This window comes from Vicugna pacos, chromosome 16 (assembly GCF_048564905.1).
Source record: "Vicugna pacos chromosome 16, VicPac4, whole genome shotgun sequence".
NCBI classification, from domain to species: Eukaryota; Metazoa; Chordata; class Mammalia; order Artiodactyla; family Camelidae; genus Vicugna; species Vicugna pacos.
The window spans coordinates 27040724-27063177 of NC_133002.1; the positions used below are offsets into that span (position 1 = coordinate 27040724).

General features: G+C 45.3%; 1 protein-coding gene across 1 annotated transcript in view; it reads left to right on the plus strand.

Annotated features, from left to right (window-relative positions):
* The first annotated feature begins 233 nt into the window (after positions 1 to 233).
* Positions 234 to 22454, plus strand: part of LOC140686250 (trafficking protein particle complex subunit 9-like) — a 178686-nt gene continuing 156465 nt past the window's right edge. The window contains exons 1-3 of the mRNA XM_072939964.1: positions 234 to 630; positions 1442 to 1581; positions 5979 to 6197. Of these exons, the coding sequence (XP_072796065.1) occupies positions 515 to 630; positions 1442 to 1581; positions 5979 to 6197 (475 nt within the window). The 5' untranslated portion in view covers positions 234 to 514. The remainder of the gene's footprint in view (positions 631 to 1441; positions 1582 to 5978; positions 6198 to 22454) is intronic.

A 22454-nucleotide genomic window follows, 5' to 3' on the forward strand; every position in this document is an offset into this window, starting at 1 on the left:
ACACTGGAGCTTATCAATTTGTAATAGATCACGTTACTGACACTTGTTGAGCTTGGAATTACGAGTTAGGTTGTTAGGCCAATAAACTGACACTAAACTTCAGATTTACGAGATAGCCCAGCAGAACTTAGATCAGTAAACCGACACTTATCACACTTAGATTTGTGACTTAGCTTGTTAGCCCAGCTGGACTTTTCCTTCACATGAGGACAGCTCTCCCACCCCCAGGAAACCACTGTGAGCCCTTGATGTTTCCACTAGGGTGGGGTATGGTTTACCCAGGAGGGATGGGGACTATGCACCAACACTCAGGCAGTCTGCTCTGTCTGGGGCTCTGATCTTGTACCACACCACTCCCCCCAGCCCAACACCTGGGACAGTGGAGCTAAGGCAGTGATCCTTCCTGCCTGTTTCCCAGCGTGTAAAAGGGGAATATGTGCTCTTCCCAAGGAAGTTCTGAGCGACAACACCTGCGGGTGCTTGGTTCTCAGAGCAACAGAAAACCCAGCTCCGCATGGGGGCAACGGGTGTGATCCCCGTAGTGTTTCTGCAGAAGCATCTGATGGAGGGCTGGATCAGGGAGGTAAAACATGAGCTGCGGGACTTGAACGGTTACAGAAGGGTACAGAGGTAGGTCTGCCATCTCAGGGTGCCCTAGAGGTAAAGCTTTTTCTCTCCAACTCCGCTACGACACTCCCCTATCCAGACCCATCCCTTCTCTGCTCTTCCTGTCCATCTGTATCCCTCCACTTTTCCCCTCTTCTCCACCCGCTCCCATCTTCTCCCTCCCTCGCTGTCCCACCTTCTCTCGCAGAATCCAGAGAGGATCCATGTCCTTCCTGCGCATGCGCTGTCGGTGCCTGGTGGTCCGCTGGTTCGAAGCTCCATGTCCGAGCCGGGGATTGGCCCCAAATGCTTCTCAACTCTGTCGCCCGTTAGGCCTTTGGTTCCTGCCTGGGGCCGGGGCTTCTGGCTGTGGAAGTGCAAGGTGGGGGGCTCCCGGGAAAGGGTTCAGGCGGCTTCGGGAGGGTGATCCGCCTTTCACAGCCCCCAAGGGCGCCAGTCAGCCCGTGTTCAGCTGAATTTCTCTGGCCAGACCCTTCTGACAGCACCACCTGCCCCGGCGCCCCGGCCACAGCTGTCCAGGTCCAGGTGTGCGCCTGCCACCTCTCACGCAGCCGGGATCCCCTCAGTCCACGGCTGGCGTCCCCTTCCCCTCTCCCGCCCGCGAGTCCTCTCCTCCCGGGCTTCCTCTCCTCGGCCGCCTGCCCGTCCCCACCAATGGGCGGGCTGTTTCCCGGGCGGGCGTGGTCTGCGGACCTGGACGGGAGCGGGCGGCTTATGCTGGTGCTGGGGCTGGCCTCCGAGCGGGGCTGCAGCCCGCACCCCCCCTTTCCCTCCCCCCTAGGGCTGCCCTCCTTTCCCTTTCACCCTCCGTCAGGACCAGCTCAGTGGCGTGTGTGCTGCTCCCCGGGCTGAGAGCCTCTGGCTGTAGCGCCCAGCTTCACCTGGTGGAGTCGGGAAAAGGGAGCATCAGTGCTGAGCAAGCTTCTGTCTCCTCCCTCAGTGTTTCTGCCGCAGGTAAGTACCTTGAACACTTTCAGGTGTTATGATGGCGGTGCTTGTTGATGTCACGTGTTTTTATAGTGAGAGGGATTAACAGTGGTGAAAGCAGGGCTTGGTTCTGTTAAAAATGAGCTGAAGGCATGAAGCTGTGATATCCTCCTTCCTTCCCTCTCCAAGGGTGAAACGTGTGACCGTCGATTTTAAAAAGACAGTTACAGTCCCTAACTAGCCCAGCCCAGCTAGTGTGTGTTAACAGGAACAGCATCACCAGAGGCCTTGGAGACCCAGGGATATTGCAGTCCTAAAGAACTCCTGGCACAGTTTGGTTTGTATTGGTTTTTTGTTTTTCTTAAATTGTGGGACAGACTAGTGGTATAAAAAGAAAAATATTTGTCAAGAAATATTTTTTCATATAACAGCGTTATTGTGATATAGTTCACACACCATGAATTCCATCCATTTAAATGGTAAAATTCAGCAGCTTTTAGCATATTCACAGTTGTGCAACCATTATTATTCCAGAACGTTTTTATCACTTCAGAAAGAGCAGTGGAAATTAATGACCTATCCACCCCTCCCCAGTGGTGGTTCTAAAGAAATTTCTTGGCTAATCTTGACCATAAATTCACTTGTTACATTCCAAGAAAAATCTGGTAGGAATTCTAATCAGAATTGCAATGAATCTGTCTATCAAAACAGGAAGAATTAACGTCTTTATGGCACAAACTTCTTCTACCCATGAATATATTTCGGACCCTATATTTTCCTCTGTCCAGAGCCTGGCCCATGGGAAGTCCTCACTACTTGTTGGGCTTGTGAATGATGAGATTCTATACATCGTTAGTTGCAGCTGTAGCCTTTCACAGAAGAGAAAAGAAACCTCAGTGAAACAAGTGACTCTCTGATGGTCAGAAAGAGTGACAGCCATTGCTGGAGTGATCCAGTGGACTTGGTGTTTGCAACCAGAATTCTCCACCACCTACAGCTAAGGGGATTAGAGTGTTCTTTTGTTTTTTCTTAATGGCGTTGCTTTTATTTTTACTTTTTTTTAAATTATTTTTTATTTAAGTGTAGTCAATTTACAATGTTAGTTTCAGGTGTACAGCAGAGATTCAGTTATAAACATATGCATATGTATATACATATGTTTTAGATTGTTTTTAGTATAACTCATTACAAGAAATTGAATATAGTTCCCTGTGTTATATAGCAGGTCCTTGTCATTTATTTTATATTTACTAATTTGTATCTGTTAATCCCTCCTTTCCTGCCTGCTAAATACAGTTTGCTTTCTATGTCCATGAGTCCATTTATAGGAGCACCATTTTCCTAGTAATATATGCTCTTTGGCTGCTTTCAGTTTCAGTAATTCCATCTTATCTGTGGGCGCTTTTCTTCTGGTGGCCTTTATGTGGTTTGCACACGTGGTAATAGAGATCTTTATTTGGGAGAACTCCAGGCCTCTGTAGTCCCTGGTACAGAATGCCCACTGAATTGATGATTGAACTGGGAAAAAAGCACAGTAAATGCTGGAATTTCCACTATGGTTGAGAATTCCAGGTTTCAATAACCTGTTTAGACAACCTTAATATTGGCTGCACACATACTGGGTAATTTGGTGGAAATTCATGGTATGGTGGTGTAGAGACGGGGCCTTATATTCTTCTTCTCTTTCTATTTTCTAACACTCATTCTCCTGGGCCTTCCAGATCCTCCCCCAGAAGTGCCCAGGGCTGGCTTGGTGCTGCACTGAGGCAATATTTGTTAATAACGCCCTTTCCTCTTCTCCTCTGAGCCTCCGTTTCTTTCTGTGCACAATGAGCGCTTAGACTAGATAAATACTTTTCAGTTTCTTTTAAAGCCATGTTTCCTTTGAGAAACAGAAAATGCAAATATCTCCTCTCAACCCAACCCTTTAGATTTTGGTATGTCCTCCAAGGAGTGACATAGCTCTTTGTGAAAAATTGATGTGATTTTGATTGCAGGTGACACAGAAAAGACTCTTCAGAGATTTATTGCAGGGAGAGGGCAGGAAAGAGGCAGTATGTGACACTTTCTAGTGTGAGCAACGGAGCAGGGACTTGGATTTAAATACGGTGTCTGACGTGGCCTCTCTCTAATCTTGTAGAATGTGATAAACTTCTCTACCTCAGTTTCTTGATGTGTCAAGTTGGGGTGATAATATTTTAAGGCTTCTGTGAAACATTATACAAATAAGACATTTGTGTCTCGGTAGAAACAAGATCTGCTAGGGATTCAGGGATTTGTTTAAAAAAAATTCTTGTCCATAGCACTCTGTCTGTGTGTATTTAGACGTTCCTGGAGGGTGAGGGTGAGTCTAAAGTCCATTGTGGGACAGGTGGCCCATATTTCTCCGTGTCCCAGTTTACCCCCTACTCCCCAGTCCTCTTCCTCAGTCCAGGATGAAGTTCCCTAGTAGATTTACACAGAGGTCTTGTGGAAATGGCTTTTCATTTTATTGTTTCACCAAGAAGGGCTGCCATCATGATATCTGGTAAGAATTCTATGCAATTTGGAGTTCCAATTTAATGAAAAGAAAAAAATTACAAATAGAAAATTAGAACAAGGGTGGTGACAGGGGCTCTTTTAAGTGGACACCATTAGCTTTGTTAGCTTCAGGTGCTGTGGCCTGTTGCCACGAGGACCCATCCTCTTGCTCTGAAGTTGGAGGGACTAGTGGGCTCAGTGGGAATGTTAACTGAGTGTATCTCATGGTCTGGGCATTGTCCTATTTGTACTGTGTGTTCCTTATTTGAGACAGTGAGCTCACCTAACCTCGATAACCTCTTTAAAATATTAGACTTTTAATTTTGAGATGTAATGTAGATCCCCATGTGGTAGTAAGAGATTATATGGAGAGGGCCTATGGGCCCTTTGCCCAGTTTTCTTAATGGTTCCATCTTGCAGTGTTGGGGTACAATTCATTACTGACTCACTAACAATTTGAGGTTTGTGTTATTGCCCTTATTTCTATCCACGATTAAACTGGGGCTTCGAGAAGCACACAGGCCTGTCCAGGTCACCCACATTGTTAATGCAGAGTCGGGTGAACGTGGGCTTGGGATTTCCAGGCAGTACCATTATGATGGTTTGTGGCAGGGAGCAGCATTCACTTTGCTTGTTTATTCATTCATTCAACAAACATTTATTGAGTAAACTCTGTGGGTCAGATGCTTTCATAGAGTTATCTGATTCTTCAGCAGTACTGAGAATCAGGTAATGTTTATATATTTAATCTGAGAAAATTAGCTCTGAGAGGTTATAACCCCCCCAAAGGAAGTATAACTCATAAAGGAGGGATAGAACATGTGTACAGTCACCTCCTTTTATGCAGGTGGTACCCTATGCATTTTACATTTTCAAACATCCGTAATCCAGATATATTCTTGTAAGGCAAGGCTTTTTTTTTTAATTGAAGTATAGTCAAGTTTACAATGTTGTGTCAATTGCAAGGTGTTTTTTGACTTTTGAATTAAAAAATACTTTTTCAGCTGGGTAATTAGGTGTATTTACTTGTTTCATTTTTAAAATGAGGTACTGGGGTTTGAACCCAGGACCTCGTACATGCTAAGCATATGCTCTACCAATGAACAGTACCCTCTACCCCAAGGCAAGTTTTCTTATCCATTATTATGAAGCTTAGGAGTTCAAATAAATTGAATAGGAATCCAGATCTTTTGATCCTACTGTGGTCCTTTTCTTTATATTCTGCTGAAGGGGGTTGGGGAAGCATTTCCTTTGTTCATTTCTTTATTCAGCATTTTTGAGCAGTGACTTTGCATCAGGGCCTTGCTAGGTGCTTGGAAATAGAAAATAAGAAATGACCTTTCTCTGCAGAGGCAGGAAGCCTAGACCAAAAGCTGGGTAATGTGATCGAGCTACAGTAGCCACATGCAGACTCTGAGGACAAACTGTACCCTTGGATTTGCTTTGGCTTCCCTTGTCTTCTGGCTGGTACACACCAGGTCACCGCAACCCAGATGGGCCCGTAGCACACAGCAGAGAATGTACCTCGATCTCCTCTCCCCTCTCGGCAGGACCTGCAACATGAGCATCCCTGACTACGTGCAGTGTGCTGAGGACCACCAGACTCGTCCCGTTGTGGTCCAATCCATAGAGATCATCTCAGAGGAGAATTTCTTTTGCATCTATCAGCTACTCACCTCGGTTAGCCATATCAGCCCTTGTGGCTCCCAGTGGACACTCTGTATCCACTACAGGCACTGCTATGTGCCCGAGAATCGGTGGAGCGTCTTCCAGAAACACCCCAAGGTCGTGGGCCTTGTCACCATTACCGAATGTCTCTCTGCCAAGGCCTTCGAGAAGCTCCACATGCAGAGGAGCTGTATGGCACATCGCTTAATGACTCTCAGCTTTTTGTCTTTGTGCAGCATGGGGAGGTAGCCGAGCAGACGCGCACCGACGTTGCCTTCAATCTAAGAGTACTGCAGGGTGGTGGAGAAGAGGATCGAGGACTTCACTGAGTCACTCTTCATCTTGCTCAAGTCCAAGTGGCTGGATGGTGGCCCCAAGAATTCTGGGGACAAGATCCCCCTCCCCTGCATCCCGTTTGAGAAGGAGGACTTCATGGGACTGGACACAGACAGCAGGTAAGTTTACCTGGAAGCCAGTCCACCTTGGCTGTGTGCTGGATTGCTTCCCTACATCCAGAAAGGGATCAGCAAGGAAGAAGTCAATCTTGTAGCCAAGGGGGGAGGGAGGTGCAGCCCGCCGGTTTCCAGACATTTCAAAGTGAATCCGCCTTTATTTCAGAGAGATCCTTTTAGGGTTAGTGTGGACACTTACTCCCGCTTTACAGCCAGGAACATGGTGGGACCCCTGGGGTTGCTGTCCAATAAAGTAGCCAAAGCCACTGATGCTAGGAACACTGGGGAGGAGGCTGGACTCAGCTGAGATGTGCTGTAGGTCAAATGCACACCAGACGCTGAGGCTTGTCTAGTAAAAGTACATAAACTATCTCTTTACTTCCTATATTGATTACATGTCAAAATAATAGTATTTTACATACAGTAGATTAAGTAAGATCTGTTCTTAAAATCACATTCTAGTATTTGTTTTTTGTTTGTTGGTTTGTTTCTTTGTTTCAAATTTTAAACGTGGCAACTGGGAAACTTTCTTTACATGGCTCTCATTTCATTTCTGTTGGGCAGCCTGTCCTGGTACATGCTCATCCCTTTGCTTATAGATGAGATGCTGAGCCCCGAGAGGCAGAACGAGGCGCTGGTTGAGCTGCGGCTGGAGCCGCTGTCACCTGCCTCCCAGGCCCAGCACCTTTTCAGCTCAGGCCGTCTCTTCCTGCCCGACAGCCACCATGCCAAGTTAGGACATCAGAAACACCGCCAGGGACTTCCTAATGAACTCCTTATGCAGGGAAAGGCGTATCACGGTGTATGGGACAGAGCAGGGAAATGTTCATTCCCACTTTGTCCCTGTGATTAAGTCAATGGCCCCACTTTGCCTCGGAAGTACAGATGAGCTCTTCTGGGCTGCCTACCCCCCACCTTCTGCTCTGTTTCCCCATATATCTATCGTGTTGTCCCTCGGGCTGAAGAGGGTGAGATGCCTTTGCCGAGACGTGGTCCCCCTTTGCTGGGGTGAGTGAGGGAAGCTGTGCCCCCCGGCCTACGGCCTCGGTCCTTGAGTCTGGAGAGGGCTCATGGTGGTCCCACAGGTGGCGGTCAGAAGACCTGGCATGTGCTACCGGGCCCGCTTTGGAGGTGGTGCTCTGTGATTCTTGAACTTACCTAAGATCAGATCCTACTTTCTGGTTGTTGGTAAGTTGGAGGAGAAGATGCTAGAGAATTAATAAAAAGAATGTCTAGACCAGCCCTGTGAGTGAGAAGCACAGGGGACACTAGTCCCACCTGCGAGAGCCCACCTAGCAGGCTCTGGATGAATTTTCTGTTCCTCCCCGGAAATACCTCTATGGCTTAAGGAAGAGGAGAGGCATGTCGTGGCCATTATCTGTACTTGTCCTCACAGGGCCCTGTGATCTACATGCTCGCACTCCCCATCTGCTTCTTGGAGATGAGTTGACATGTTTAGGAGCCTGGGCACTGCTGAGGGCATAGCTCCCAGCACCGTGCTACACAGAGTCTGGCTCTGTTCACCTCACCTGTCAACTCCTGCTGAGGCCCCAGACATTAGTCAAGGTAGGTGCATCAGCGAAACCTAAGCAGGGACCACCTTCTCCCCCTGGACAGAGTGGTGAGTGAGCAGTGGAAGCCTGGAGCCCTGCCCCAGCCCCCACGCCAGTGCCACTTCTTTTGTCATAGGAGGCACTGGTGACATTTTTGCTCAACAAATGCTTGTCTCTGAGTCTGCAGACCCACCAGAGAATGCCAGCTTGTTTTTGCCTTTTGAAGTCTGCCCTTGGGACTTGGCGGAGTAGCCGGATGTGTACTTAGCCCACAGTGGTTCAGCGCATTGAACCTGCCTCCTTGTGGGTCTGTCTATTGTGGGCTCAGCCAGCATCTGAACGTCATTGAGATAACGCGGCCAGTGAGCTAGGGTCAAGCACATTCTCCTCCAGTCACTTTTACTCCATTGATTCTTTTACTATTCCACAGTCATTAATTTTTTAAACAATGCTTTGGTGTAGGAGCAGAGCCTCATTCTCTCCTGCTACTCTTGGTGGAAGTGAGTAAAACGGTCCAGACTGAAATGCGACAACAATTTGTAGCTCAAAAGCTGCCTAGACGCTTGTAGGTCGAATTTTGGTTAGGGGAGCTGAACACGTTGTGGTCCCCCGGCAGCGCCGCTCCCCTCAGGCCCCTGCTTTCCCTTGAGCAGGAGGTGAGGTTGGGCCTCACCATCCCCGTGTCCCTGGCCTCACACACTCACATAAATTCTTGTACATGCAGTCAAAATCATTTTTGTTCTTGTGTGATTCTAATTTTCTCTTGTTCCTCTTTTCCTTTTTCTTTACTCCTTTTTCACTTGTACTGCCCAGTGAGCATGTTGTTGCATCTGAAAATGTGGGCTGTGCACACCCTGCATTGGAAATAGCCAGATTGCCCTCCGTACAGTCTCCATCACTTTAAAAAGCAACAATTTAACAGCTGTTTTGATCCATCTATTATCTTAGTCATTTTTTATTTTCTAATTTTTTGGAATATTTGCTTTGTTAGCTCATCACCCACTGGTGTTTGATACCTGTTGAAATCCTTGCTTTTGAGGAACATGTTTGGTCCTCCTTTTATTTGGTGACAAATGCGCCCTTATTAAATTTGTTTCATTGTTTTGAAGAAGTAAGATGCGAATTGATTTTGTCGGGTGCTCAGGGATTCTTTTCATGGAGTATTTAAACTTGTAAGGTCAAACTCTGCAGCATTTTGCTCGATTCCTGCTTTTACACAAACGTGCTCGGCACGCGGTTCCTGGCTGTCGCTGTGTGACGTGCATGACGGCGCTTCCTGGCCGGCGGTCACTGGTGAGGAAGTGGCCGCCACGGAGGTGACAGCTGCAGGGGACGCTGTTGGAGGAAGCGGTCACCGTTTGGTTCTTTAAATTTTTTTTTTGCATTCAACTTCCCCGTGCCATTTACTTTACTTTGCCTTCATAAAGGGGCAGAATTGGGTCTAAAATCCATGACACTATTTGTTCCCTTTACGAGGCTGGTTTTTCTGGGTATCAGGACAACATGACCTTCTCCTAAGTAGCTGGCTCACCTGGATCTGTTGGACACAGGGACAGCTAAAAGGGCCGTAGCTTCCTCTCTGCTCCAGCCAGTGGGCATTCAGAGCTGGGTCTGTGGTTTGCCTCAGCAGCCGTGCAGACCTCCCTGCCCCGGCCTTTACTTTTAACCCATGTTGGCAGTAAAGAGTTGAATCCGTTTCTGTTGCAGCTGACATCCACCACTGACAGCCGTGTCGTTAGTTTGTGGTAGTCAGTCTCCAACACCCCAGACAACCGTGAAGGAAGATGATTTGGCCGACCTAGGACCCTGGATTCTCACCCTCACCATGGTTCATCTCACCCGGTGGAAGGGTTTGGCCACCACCATCATGCTGACCATGAGGCCTTGTTTCTCCTTTCATGCTCTGGTCCAAATGTGGACACTTCATTTTTCACTGAATTTGTCTCGCTTGAGACAGGCCAGAATATCTGAATGAGTCCATCACATTCTGGGTGGGGAACAGAACAGAAGTAAGTGTCGCAAGTAGATGGAGTCTAGGCTGTCCGGGTTGGCAAATGCAGGCTGGGATCTGTGATGGCTGGGCTGTACACTGGACACAGGTCTTTCCCGTGGCTCCCGAGAGCCCAGGAGTTGGAGTGATAACAGCCTTGCGTGGGTTCCCCCATCCTCATTTGCTCACTGGCAAGTGTGTCTGCTAATTAGGAGCTCCCCCAGACCTCGGGCCCTTCAAAGCTCAGACCACGGGAAAATCTTGAGTCCCTTCTCCTGGGCCTCCTGTGTGAGAATCCAGTGCCTTCTTAGTTGAACAGCGGCTGGAGATGCCTCCCCCTGCAGGGAGCACCCTACGGAGGACTGTTAGTGCACCATGCTGTGAGCTTGTGTGTTTCCGGCCATGGTCCCTACAGAACTACAGTTGAGATGGGCTTATTGATGGAAATAACAGGACTGATTCCAGGGCAGGGCCTGGGGGAGGGAACAGTGGAAATTGAATGTGACCTCAGACACCTCGGTGGGTGCTGGGGCTGTTACTAAAATGGGGAGTCTGGGAGATACCTGCCAGGAATGGAATTCTAGAGTAAATGGTGGACATGAGGCATTTTTAAGATGCCATTTGTCATCCAAATTAGGACTTCAAAGAGGCACTCGGGTCGATGAGCCTGGGGCTCAGGTGAAGGAGCCGGACTAGAGATACACGTTGGGAGTCGTCATTCTTAGCTGGTGTTCACAGCCTTGCATGTGAATTAGATCATCTCGAGAGCTGCAGACTGAGGCTGAGGGGGGGCAGGGCTGTGTCTTGGTTGGAGGAAAGCCCAGACCATACAGCTTTGTTGTGTCAGTCAGTGGCGTTTGCCATTTTCAAAGCAATGCCAGTTATCCTTAAGGGGCCAGGGGCTGGGCAGGGCCAGCCAGGAAGAAATCTGAAGGGAGGGTCGTGGCCACGTGTGCGTCTTGGGAAGGTGCAGAGTCTGCAGGGTACGGGAGGGTAGACTCCTCAGATGCTAGAGTTGCAGTGAGGAATGGGGAGAAGTTAGTCACAATCACCTGTGAGGGAGGGAGGGAGGTCTAGGGAGCCCCACCTTACCGGACTCGCTTTCCCATGAACAGAAGGCAGTCAGACAGAGGATCTGAGGTGAGAAGGGATGGGCACTGGGAGGGGAGCCAACCTGGAGAATGGTGCCTGCAAAATTCTGGAATAGTCTCCCTGAAAAATAGAGTTAAAAATACCCAGACTCTTAAGAACATTGTTAGTGACTTGGGAGGAGGCAGTTGTTTTTCTGGCCTCCTAAGGGTAAGGCATGTATCCAGGGATACACAGAAGATACGGGCAGTCTGTTCCGGGGGCTTGATCGTTACCGGGGGAACAGTGCAAGTTTAAAGGGGGAAAAGGGCAGCGGAGGGAAACTAGCCAGGCCCCGTGTCAGGTACCAGTCGGCCGCCCTACTTGCGTGTTGCATTCACATCCATGCCTCCCAGGTGGGCGCTGACAGCCCCCTTTTGGGGATTGGGAAGCCTTCTCAGAGGGGTTAAAGAATTGGTCCATTTAGTGACTAGTAAATGCTGTAGCAGGATTCAAGCAGGGCCTTGTCAGAATTCAAGGGCATGTTCTCTCTACTGTTTCCAGTACTTCCCTGTTATACCTGGAATGGTGAAGTGGGTCAGTTTTGGAGCCTTTCAGAAAAAGTATGATTTAAGCGCCTCTGGACTGTTTTACAAAGCTCAGCATTCTTTGATGGTTCTGAAGCACGCAGTGATTTTCGCCCCAGAGAGGTAACGTCTAACTCCTTTGATGATGACGTGGTTGCAAATGGTGTACAGGTGCAAAACCAGACTTTGCAGCTTCTGAAGGGAAACTCTCCAGTTCTCCCTTGGTCGGCTTTCTTCCTCGGGATGTATCTGTGCTGCAGCATAGGCCTGAGCTTTCCATATGGAGTGAGAGTTTAATATCCGATGTTAGCATAAAACGGTCAGATGAAGAAAATCGACGTTGACAATTTATTTTTGGGTTTCATTAGTCAAAATATACTATCAGTTAATGGCCCATATAGCAAATGAAATTGAGTACAGGACATTGCATTTCTTACTTTCTATTTAGAGTTCTCTTACAGAATAATGTTGCCTGCTTTGGAACATCAGCTCCACCACTCACGGCACCTATCAGTGTGTTGGTGTGATTGCATTTACAAAGTGAATGTAATCTGGGCTTCCTCAGCCCCAAACACTCCAGTGCAGAATCACGGGCTGTAGACGTCTGTTAGTCACGCAAATACTTCTAAAATTATATGATTCCAGAAAAGAAAGAAGAGAGAGAGAGAGATTGCCTTTATCAAATTTCCTTTCAGTTCTAACTGAAAACTGTTGTTGAGCAGCTCTGGTTTCCTTTGGATAAGAATATATACATTTCTTTGCATGTAACCTGGGTTTTGGGCTAGAACACCAAGTTCTTGCTGTCCCCAAGCCACAAAAATAGTAGCCAAATTGCACACGTGTGAAATAGTTTATACTTTTTTCTGAGAAAGTATCCTTGAATTTGGGACTTGGGCTGTGATTTCTGCTTTTTGCTTCCCCCACCTGTCTTGTAATCTCTCACTCCTTCCCACGTGGTTCCCAAGTGTTGGTGGTCTCAAAGGAGCGGGCAAACACCCAGTTGGTCACCAGGTACTGCTGCTATTGATAGAGCCCAGTCAAGACATAAAGGACATTATCAGAGAGGACTTCCTGAAAGAAATGGGCTGTACATTCAGTTGTGAGGACAGAGTAAGAGTCAGCCAGGAGAAGGAGTCAAGAATGTGGCTCAGGTCGCAGGTGCAGCCCGGGCAGAGGCCTGGAGGCTTTTGGCGTGGGGACCCGGGGAGAGTGCCCTGTGCGGTCCAGGGTGGAGGGAGCCCCTGCTGGGGAGGACACTGGAGAGAGTCCGGGATGTAGGGCTTTGGAAGAAGTTGAGTTTTACTAGAACTGACACAGTAGGCAGTGAAGGGTGTCAACAGAAGTGACCCTCAGGAAAGGTACTTCTGGTTTTGCTTCTGATATACTACAGACAAAAGGGTCGGGACGGGCGAGAGCAGGTATGTCTGTCCCTTTGAGATCCAACCCGTCATTCATTTATTCATAACACGTGCACTTCAGTGAGTCTAGGGGAGAGAGAGTGTAGCCACATAAATAAGCAAAATGTATTTGCTTCTTGAGAGCTTAGCATTGTCAGAAGTTGACTTAGCCTAGAATGTTCTAGGAAGAGAGGAACAAATTGTGGAGGTTGGAGGGAGGGAAGGCTTCCTTGGGAAACAGTCAAAATGAACCTGGAGGCAAGTGGGAAGTAGGAGCAGGTCAGGGGGCTCCTGAGGTCACTGGGGACCTATGTACTGAGATGAGGCTGGGCGAGCAGGGTCTGGTGTGGGGCTAGAACTCTACCAGGGAGCCTCTGAACTGTTTGAAGTGGGGTTGATGTAATCAAATTTGTGCTTTGGGAAGGCTGTCGTGGCTTTGTGTGTGTGTGTAGCGGGAAAGAAGTGGAGGGTGCCACCAACTGGGGGATCATTTGAAGACCATTCACAGGCTGGGATATGGGCTTCGGGGCTACTTGGGGACGGCAGGGGCAGTGTGGATGCCGGCTTTCCTTATGGGGGACTTGTTAGCGGGGCTGCCCTAGAGGCACCTTGTTGCTGGAAGAAAACTGATGGAGGCTGCCAGGTGGACATTCCTCTTCTCTCCTTCCCTGCCTAGTGTGATGATCTTAGCTCAGCCAACATTTGGAACAAAAGAGCTAATCTCCAGGGTTGCCCAGGCCTTTGTAGAGCTCCTTCGAGTGAGATCTGATAGGATTTAGGTTTGTGTTCAGATCTGGATGTTCACTTAGTTAGAAACATCCTGTCATTTCGATTTCCATAGGGGTTTTTATTCCTGATAAAGATTGCTTTCTTGGTGAGAGGAAAATTATTACAGCTGTTGTCTTTTTCAAAAAAAATCATATGTTTTAAGAGCTTTAATATTCAAAAGAATAGGAATATATAAAATATTTAAGGAAGTCTTTGGTGTAGTTTCTTTGCTTTCTGAGCTAATGTGGAGTTAGAGCCTTTGCATTACTTAATAGCACATCCTTGTCAGTATTTAAAGAGCTGTTAGTGAGCACCCCAGGCCCCACCTATCAAAGAATCGTTAAAGTTTGCTCTGAAATAGTGAGGTCATAAAGGTCTTGTTTTCAGAAATCAAAAGGTTTTAAATACGCACCATAGCTCCATTTATAAAATAATAATAAGTTCAAAATTAAGAAAATGGAGGATAATTGATTTTTTTTAAAGCCTAAACATAAACTTTCTTGTGCTAATGTTGCAACTGGAAATTTTGAAAAGAAAAATCCTACTGCAATATCATCTACGTGGTATATATATATGAGTTTCACGTTTGAAAAGTAACTGCGCAGTGGTTTTCAAAGTCAGGAGCATTCCAGCTCAGATACTGGCAGTGATGGTTGCTGGTTTTCAATGGAAGAGCCTAAATTTGCCTTCTTAGCTTTTTTTTTTTTTGTACTGAGAAGGTTGAGTAGTGCTTTGCCAGGATGATTTTCGGGCAATTTGAGGGCAGATGTCGTGTTCCAGCAGTGAGATATTTCCATGCATTTTATTTTCTGGACATCACCAGGGCACATGTGGGGTTTGTGCCTGCAGGCTGGAATGCAGCAGGACTCCCTAATCCATCACCATTATGTCCTTGTGCTGCTCCGGTCAGTGAATGATTTTCTGTGACTTGGAGGTAATGTGGTCTGATGGTGATGATCAGACGTGCAGTTAAATGCTATTAATTGAAATAAGAGTAACCTAGAAACATTGCTCTAACAATACAGGATGAGGGAGGAGGATTGGCTGAGCTGCTTGCAGTGGGGTGTCTTCTCAGGTGACTCCCTCACCGTGATTCCTACCAATATCCGCCCCAGCCCTGCACGGTAGTCCTGCCGAAGCAAGCAAGCACTTTGCTCAGAAACGCACTGAATTTCCTTGTGCCTCTGTTTGTTGGCTTTTTTTTGAAAGCACATTTTGCCCTTTGCTTAAATGCCATCCATGCTAGTCATCCCTTACACTCATTCTTCTGGACCTCGTCCATACATAGCTGCTGAATGGATGAACAGAATGTAGTATCTCCATGTAGTGGAACATTATTCACACGTAAGAGTGAATAAAAAAGAAAAAAAAAAGAGGAAAATGAAAAATGCCACCTGTTTTGGGAAGTCCACCCACACTTTTCCCTTTGAAACCCAATCACTTATGCTCCATTCTACTCTTTTTGATAGTACTTACCAACTTCTAATAATCTTTAACGATTCCAAAAAAAAATAAATAAATAAAGAGATGCTGATGCCACTTCAAAATATACAAGCCTTGCTAACAGCATGTTAATTGAAAGGAAGCAGACACAAACGGCCACATATTGTTGATTTCAGTGATCTGAAAAGCCCAGAAAAGGCACATGCAGAGGCAGAGAGCAGGTGATGGTTGGAAGGGGCTGGGTGGAGGGGGATTACGGAGTGAATGCTAGTGATAGGGGGATTCTTTGGGCTGATGAAGTGTTCTGGAAATAGAAGGTGATGAGGGCTGCACAACCGTGATTGTGCAGAAGACTGCTGAGCGCTGTGTCTGGGAGTGCCTGTTGTTGGGGCATCTTTATTTTGTTCACATCCTGCAATGTGAAGGGCCATCTTCTGCTGTGGTCATTCTACTCCTGTGAGTGGTGAGGGTCAGAGACTTTGTAGAGTCCTGTTTCTTTTCTCCCTCTGGCTGAGTGTAGGCAAATAAATTTAAGCCTGGGAAATTGCTCCATCTGCAGAAATGTCTTTCAGTTTTGCCTGGTGTAAAAATCTTGAGAGCTTTTAACCGTTGAGGCTAGTCTGTGGGGGTAAATAGCCTATGAAGCCTGGGTGAGCCCGGGAAGAGCCGCGCTTCCCTCCCAGACACGGGTGGGGATTTCACCCCCTTTCAGGCAGTGAAGGGCCCAGACCCGTGGGCAGACTTGACAATCGTGAATATTTACGTGTATCCGCTGCTTCATCTTGGATATTAATTTCAAGCTGAGTCAGTTTGTGGCGGCACCCTCATCCTACAACAGGAATTTATAGTATCTGCTCTTTGAGGTGAAGACCTGACAGACTTGATTATTTAACAGTCTGCTTTGAATTGATATCTCAGATTCCTTTGTCAAAAGCAAAACAGCAGAAATACAGACGTCCTTTAATTCCAATGTGGCCTGGAACGGGTTTAGTGTCTGTGCCTCAGTGGCCTTATCTGCGGGTGGGGAAGATGATAACAGTGCTTCCCTCAGAGGAGCTGGTGAGGGGAGTGTGAGAAGCACAAATGGAGGACTTACACGAGATGCTCATAAATGACCGAATTTAGTGCTCTCCGCCTGGTGAGGCCTTAGGGGCAGAGATGTCAGAACAGAGCAGTCCTAGCCGGAGCTCGATACGTGATGGTAGCTGTTATGATCAGTATCACCACTGTGGGTTATCAGGTAGTTTTAAGACTTGGTAATATGATTTCATGAATAATGTTAAAAGACTAGACATCTCAGATCCAGTTTACATAGTCCTCAAGATTTCTTCTGAGAATTGGATGGTTTCTTCCCCATCTTAAATCTGAGATGAGTCTCTAAAAATTTCCGTATTCCTCCATCCTCTTGCTTTAATTCTCTATTTCTTAAAAGACAAAGTTTTTAGATGGAGTTACTGGGGACTGAATTGAGGGCCTCATGCATGCTAAGTACATACTCTCCCAAATGAGGTATAATCTCTTCCCTGATTTTTTTTAAAATTTACATCTTAATTTTCAGAGGTTAGAGGCCTCTAATTATTTTTCTGGAGACTTGTCCATGAACCTGTAAATCTACAATTAATGGACAAAATTTGGTTTATTAAAAAAAATCTATAGAATATTCTGCAGTCCATCCAAAAGGAAATGCTCATGGACTTAGAATGTTTCTCCTTTAAGGTGATTTCTCCTGTTTGGTCGAGCTTAATTTGTTAACAGCCATCCTCATCATCATAATGACCAAACTCGCTGTGAGTGGACGCCTAACTGAGGCTAAAATGCTTTGCTCATGTTTTACTTCATAGCAAGTGTTTGATTGTAGGTATCAGTGTCTCCTTTTTTGTAGCTGAGGGATTGAGAGATGGGTCAGCTTGCCCCAAATCACACGCAGCTGGCGGTGGCTAGCTCGATGCTGGAATCCAGGCTGCACAGGATGAATTCTCAATTGCTCCTCTAATCAGCTTCCTGTTGAGTGTTTTCCCGAACTCCTGTGAGCCCATAAATGACCGATTTTAGCTATCTCAGCCTGATGAGGTCTTCAAGGGAGAGACACCAGTGAGAATGAGAGGCAGAGTGGCATAAATTAAAATTGTACATTTTCACAAATGTTTTATTCTCAGGTAATGACTTTAAAGGTAATATTTTTTTAATTTAGTGCTTTGTGAGAACTAAAAACAAAACATTTAAAATAATTATTGTGCAAGAGAGAAGTGGTCTTTGAAAGTCCAACTGTTGCTAATGATGTTACTTGTTTTTTCTAGTGGTGCTTATTTACTGAAAAATTTCCAAACACTGAATTTGTTTTATGTAGTCTTAGTATGAAAGAAAACTTTGTCAGTGAGTATTGTAAGTAAAATCCTTACTCTTTTCTTTCCTGATGATGAATATCTTAGTTGTTTACATGGCTTAAGTATATTTCGTCATTTGTGAAATTTGAGTAATATGGTTTACCTTGTCTGACTGTGAGAGCTGGACGCCTTGTATACAAAGCACCGTAGAGGTGCTTAATAAAAATGTGCTGTCACAGTGACTGATAGTTTAGAAGTATCAACTCTGAATACTAAAAAGGGTAGCTTATTTCTGATGCATATTCAATATGTATATATATGATATACATTATTATGGCTTAAAGTAACTAGGATTGTTTTTTTTTAAGTGCAGTATGAAGCTTTAATGAAATCTGTGTCATTCTAGTGAGACAGGGACTACTTAAATTGCCTTAAGCAGACGACCTTGAAGATTATTTACACAGAATGTGTATTGTTACAGCTCAGAATTCATGTTGCCGTGTAACCATCCATCAGACATTTAATTTCTCGGGATTCTGACCAGAACCATTAAGTTTAGAAAAATCCACATTGATTATTATCAGGGAATAAGCTCCTCTCTTTTGTGACTAAAGAAAATTTTGATTTTTTTCTGCACTCTTTTCAGGTTTTAAAATTTCAAAATTTTGATTTGACATGTCACTTTTTTAATAGAGAGAATAAAGCTCATGCTGTTTTAATATGTAAATAAATGTTTTTGTATTTCAATACCCTTCTATGATTTCCTGGCTCTTTGAGAAGTATTTTGCAAGATACTTAGATTACCTACTGTTGGAAAAATACAGACGTGACTTTTATGAATATAGGCGTAGTACAGTTCTGTTGGTTTTTACTACAGTGCAAGACATGAGACCTAGGAGAGCTTTGCTGCTGATTGCCAGGAGGACAGATCTCAGGTCTCAGTCTCCCCTGGTGTAAAATGAAGTGGCTGGACTGGATTCTTTCCTCTTCTAAGATGAGCTTCCATGAGCCTATGTCTTTTGTTTATATTTAGGAGTATTAGCAATATCAGATTAAATACTGAATACCCCTCCATCCCCCCGAAGCAAAGTGCAGTATATGCTACATAAGCTTCTAGTTATCTGATTCTCGTTTCTCATCTTACAGTCAATTTTTGTGTTGCATGTTTCCCGGCAACCTGGAAGATCTTTTTAGCCATAGGTGGCGCTGTTGCAACTTTTTACAGTCTTAATTTTTCTGTTTGTAAAATAAGGCTTAAACAATGTGATTTTATTTTGATTCCTTTGCTTAATGCTTCAGAATAGCACAACGTCCATTATGTCTTTCTACCTGGAAAATTTTTTCTGCTTATATCATAGTTTTATTCTTTTATCTCGCTGTGAACATTTCAGACTTGCTGTGCAAACAATGGCAAAATCGGGCTTTTCTTCTAGTGTTAGAAACCAGTGAGCCGGGATATTTTAAAACAGCTAGAAGCTGCCTCTGGAGCACCATAAAGCTGAAAAGTGTGTTGAGTTCCCTGAGTATTGACCCCGCCGCTGTGTGTTAATTGGTGGGAGTTGATTTGGTACATATATGATGGGGTGTAGTTTCTTGACTTGGGTTTGCCTGCACGTGCTGACACTGAACCACGTGATCCTGAGTCAGCTCGTTCTGAGTTTTCCCCTCGTCTGTGAGAAGGGGACACTCATATCTGCTTTGTAGAATTGTGAGAATTAGTAATTATGTAACATGTTTACCACAGTGGGTATGTCAAGAGAGCTCATAAACTTTAGCTGCTGTTTTGTGTGCAGCCATCATTTTATAGTCTTTGGTAATTACAAAGAAACAAGAAAATAAGAAAAGCTGATTTTATGATGAAAGATATTTGAGGAGGTTCCATAATTCCTACACCCATAATTTAGCATCAGCAGAGTCAGAACTGTTACACAGTCGCCCTGGACCAACGTTAAGCCACAGAAATTTTTGTTACTTCATATATGTTGGGGCCTAAGGGGAACCAATACTTATACACATGTTGTCTCCAGCAGCCAACTGAGAGATGACACAAGAGTAGGCAGGTGATAAATGTCTTCTTTGTTACTGATGAAGCCACGTTCTCCATGAACTTCAGGGCTGTGGATAAATGAGTGTCATGATACTGTGTCCCAGAAGTAGAGACTCACCCTGTCCCAGGTATCTCTGGGCCACAGCAAGCCTTCCCTTGAGAGAATGTGCCCCATCATGCACAGGGCTGTTCTGCAATGCAGCTGAGCATCCAGGGTGCTTCCCTAGTGTAGTCAACACTGGAGGGAAAGGAAGGGTTTCACATGCCCTGCTTGTCTCCCCGGAATCACAACTCAATCTGTTAATGTGAGGAGGGCTAGCTGTGGGCCAGGCGTCAGGGCTGTGAAGGGAGTAGCACTCTGCATGGCCCAGAGGAGTGGGGAGGAGGTATCCCTTCCATCAGTTTAAACAGGTGGTGGGATGGAACAGAAGGGTGCATCCCATGAGTTTATAAAAGGAGAAATAAGAATATCCTTTGGGTATTAGTCTAGCCAGGAAACACAGAAGATGATTAGGAAAGAGACTTGTAAACCACTGTAATATTAATTTGACATTTGTTGAGCACCCAAAATGTGCTACATTCTTTTCTGAGCGTTTTACAGAAATGAATCCTTCAATCTTCTCAACAAGCGAGTAAGGAAGGTTTGATTGTTATCCCAGTTTTACAGTGTGGAAATTGAGGCACACAGAGGGTAAGTTGACCAAGGTCACAGAACTAGTAAGTGGCAGAGCAAGTATTTTAACCCTGGCTGTATGGTATTGTGGCTCCCAGAATGGGCTTTGGGTGTTTAGATGTATCTGCATCCCTCGATTTCTGTACGTCTGTGCATCAACTAGCCCAGAAAGGACAGGGAAAGGAGAGTTACACAGGTGCTCACAGTCGTGTCTCGGCAACTGTCCACGAAGAGTGCACCGTGATTAGAATTAATTGTTTTCCAGGCAGCAGATCTGTTGGTATAACAGAAATTTAGTCCATTGAATTCATCTAGAAATCCTTCCTGCTCTGCTTCTGTCCACACTTGCCATGTGACTGCCTGCCCGTGTTTGGGCCGTGGAGGAGAACATATACTCATGGTTGAACTCTGATATTGCAGTCTGGTTCATAGTTTCACATCTTCTGTTACATTAATAAGTTAAATTTCTGGTTTTCTTGCATCAGTGTCTCATGAGTTTGGTTAATGTGAAACCAGTCCATGGGAGCCCAGGGGTTATGATGGTATAAATTTTTAGCACGTTGTGGCACTTCTAGCCATGCAGACATGACTGGGGGATGTACGCCTTTCTCACTGATTTCTCCCAACAGCAGGGTCCTCTCACGGATGTGAGTCTGGGAGCTCTCTGAGTAGCTCAGTCAGAGGCCAAGTCCACCAATCCGAAAATGATGAAGTACCTGGAAGTGGGTTTAATAAAAGTAAAGGGCTTCCAGGTAGTCCGATGGGCTGTTCAAGAAATTTGGTGAAAAGCTGTCCACTGTCTGTGGTTTAGCTGCTTCTTTGCTGTTGAAAAGTCTGGAGTAGATGAAGGGATTTTAAAAAGCAGAAAGGAGTGATTTCAGGTGGTACGTCCACACCGGTGAGAAGTGATGGATGACCGCCTGTGTGAGGCACAGACAGAGTCTTACAAACTTCATAAACCAGCTTCAAATGCTCTGCCATCTGAGTGCGCTTCATATGGGGTCCAGTTCATCACTGGTCACGCTGTGAGGGCAAGTAACTGACGATGGCAGAAAGGACACGGAGGCATCAAAAAGGTCTCACTCATGTTCCCTGTTTAAAGAATGTGGCACAGTGTATTATATTTGAGCTGGTTTTTCACTGAACAGTTTTTAGTGTTTTCTGGGACTCCCCAGTGCCCCAAGGTTCCATGCAGCTGGGTGTCCCCTCATTGCAGCTCCGTCAGCGCTTGCCCTGGGCTAATGTGGTGTCACGGGAAGCAGGACGGTCAGCGTCCCCGGCTCCTCTGAGCTCCGTCTCCTCATCTGCAGAGCCTGGTTTCTCATCCGTGTCTACTTAGTAGGGTTGCTGAGAATCACACGTGATGGTTATCAGGTGTGATTTCTGGTTGTCTCTGCGATTGGCAAATAGCCAATAATTGACAGAAACTCTTGTTTTTTTTATTGTAATTGTGTCTCCTAGATTGCAGTGGTTTTTAGTCTGCATTTTTTTATAAATTTACTCATTTTTAAATATGCCCTTATTTTATTTATTTTTTTTTTTGAGGTACTGGGGACTGAAGCCAGGACATTGTGCATGCTATGCAGGTGCTCTACAACTGAGTAATACCCACCCTCCTTTTCTGCACTTAAAAATAAATATTGCAATACACAAAATAGCTCTTAAACTCCATGATGGGACCTGGTCTCTGTATAGGCAAATGAACACGTATACTATTTCGATAAGAATAAATGCTGTTGAGACATACGTTTCTGAATCTGTTAATGTGCTTAAAAACGATCATAGCTAGTGATAAACACGAGACTTAGATCCAGGACTTTTTAGGGTATGTTTTGCCATCATGGGAAATTACATTCTACCGAGAAGGCTAATTGGGTCTCTTTGATATTTGGATGGTTTAGCAGGTGATCAAGGCTTTCCAAAGCTGACAGTTTTGTATTTTAAACTAACTACAAAGTTATCTTCTAGAAATGGAAATCCTAAGTTTGTGAATTTCCCAGTAATCCAGGGGGTATGTGTCTGTGTCTGTGTCTGTGTGAACGTTTGTGTGTGTGATTTCAGGAATGTAGAAATAAGTTCCATATAGACTTCTGATATCTTTCTCTTCCAGTTCAAGGTTTAAGCATATACTTACACAAATAAATTGATTTTCTTTTGTCATTTGGCATATTGGCGGGAATAAGAGGTTCTCATACTTGTTTCAGAAGGGTTGGGAAGCATGAGCTTAGAAAACGGGAGGAGAAAGAGGCAGGGAGACACTTCACACTTTGTGCAGTATATGAGAAACAGTAGCTTTTCTTTTCTCTTTTCTTCTAAAGCAAACTGGCTCTGAATTGTAACACACTATTACTCAGAATTGCTTTTCTAATCAGATACAAGTGCCTCAGATTTTTCAAGGCAACATGAATGA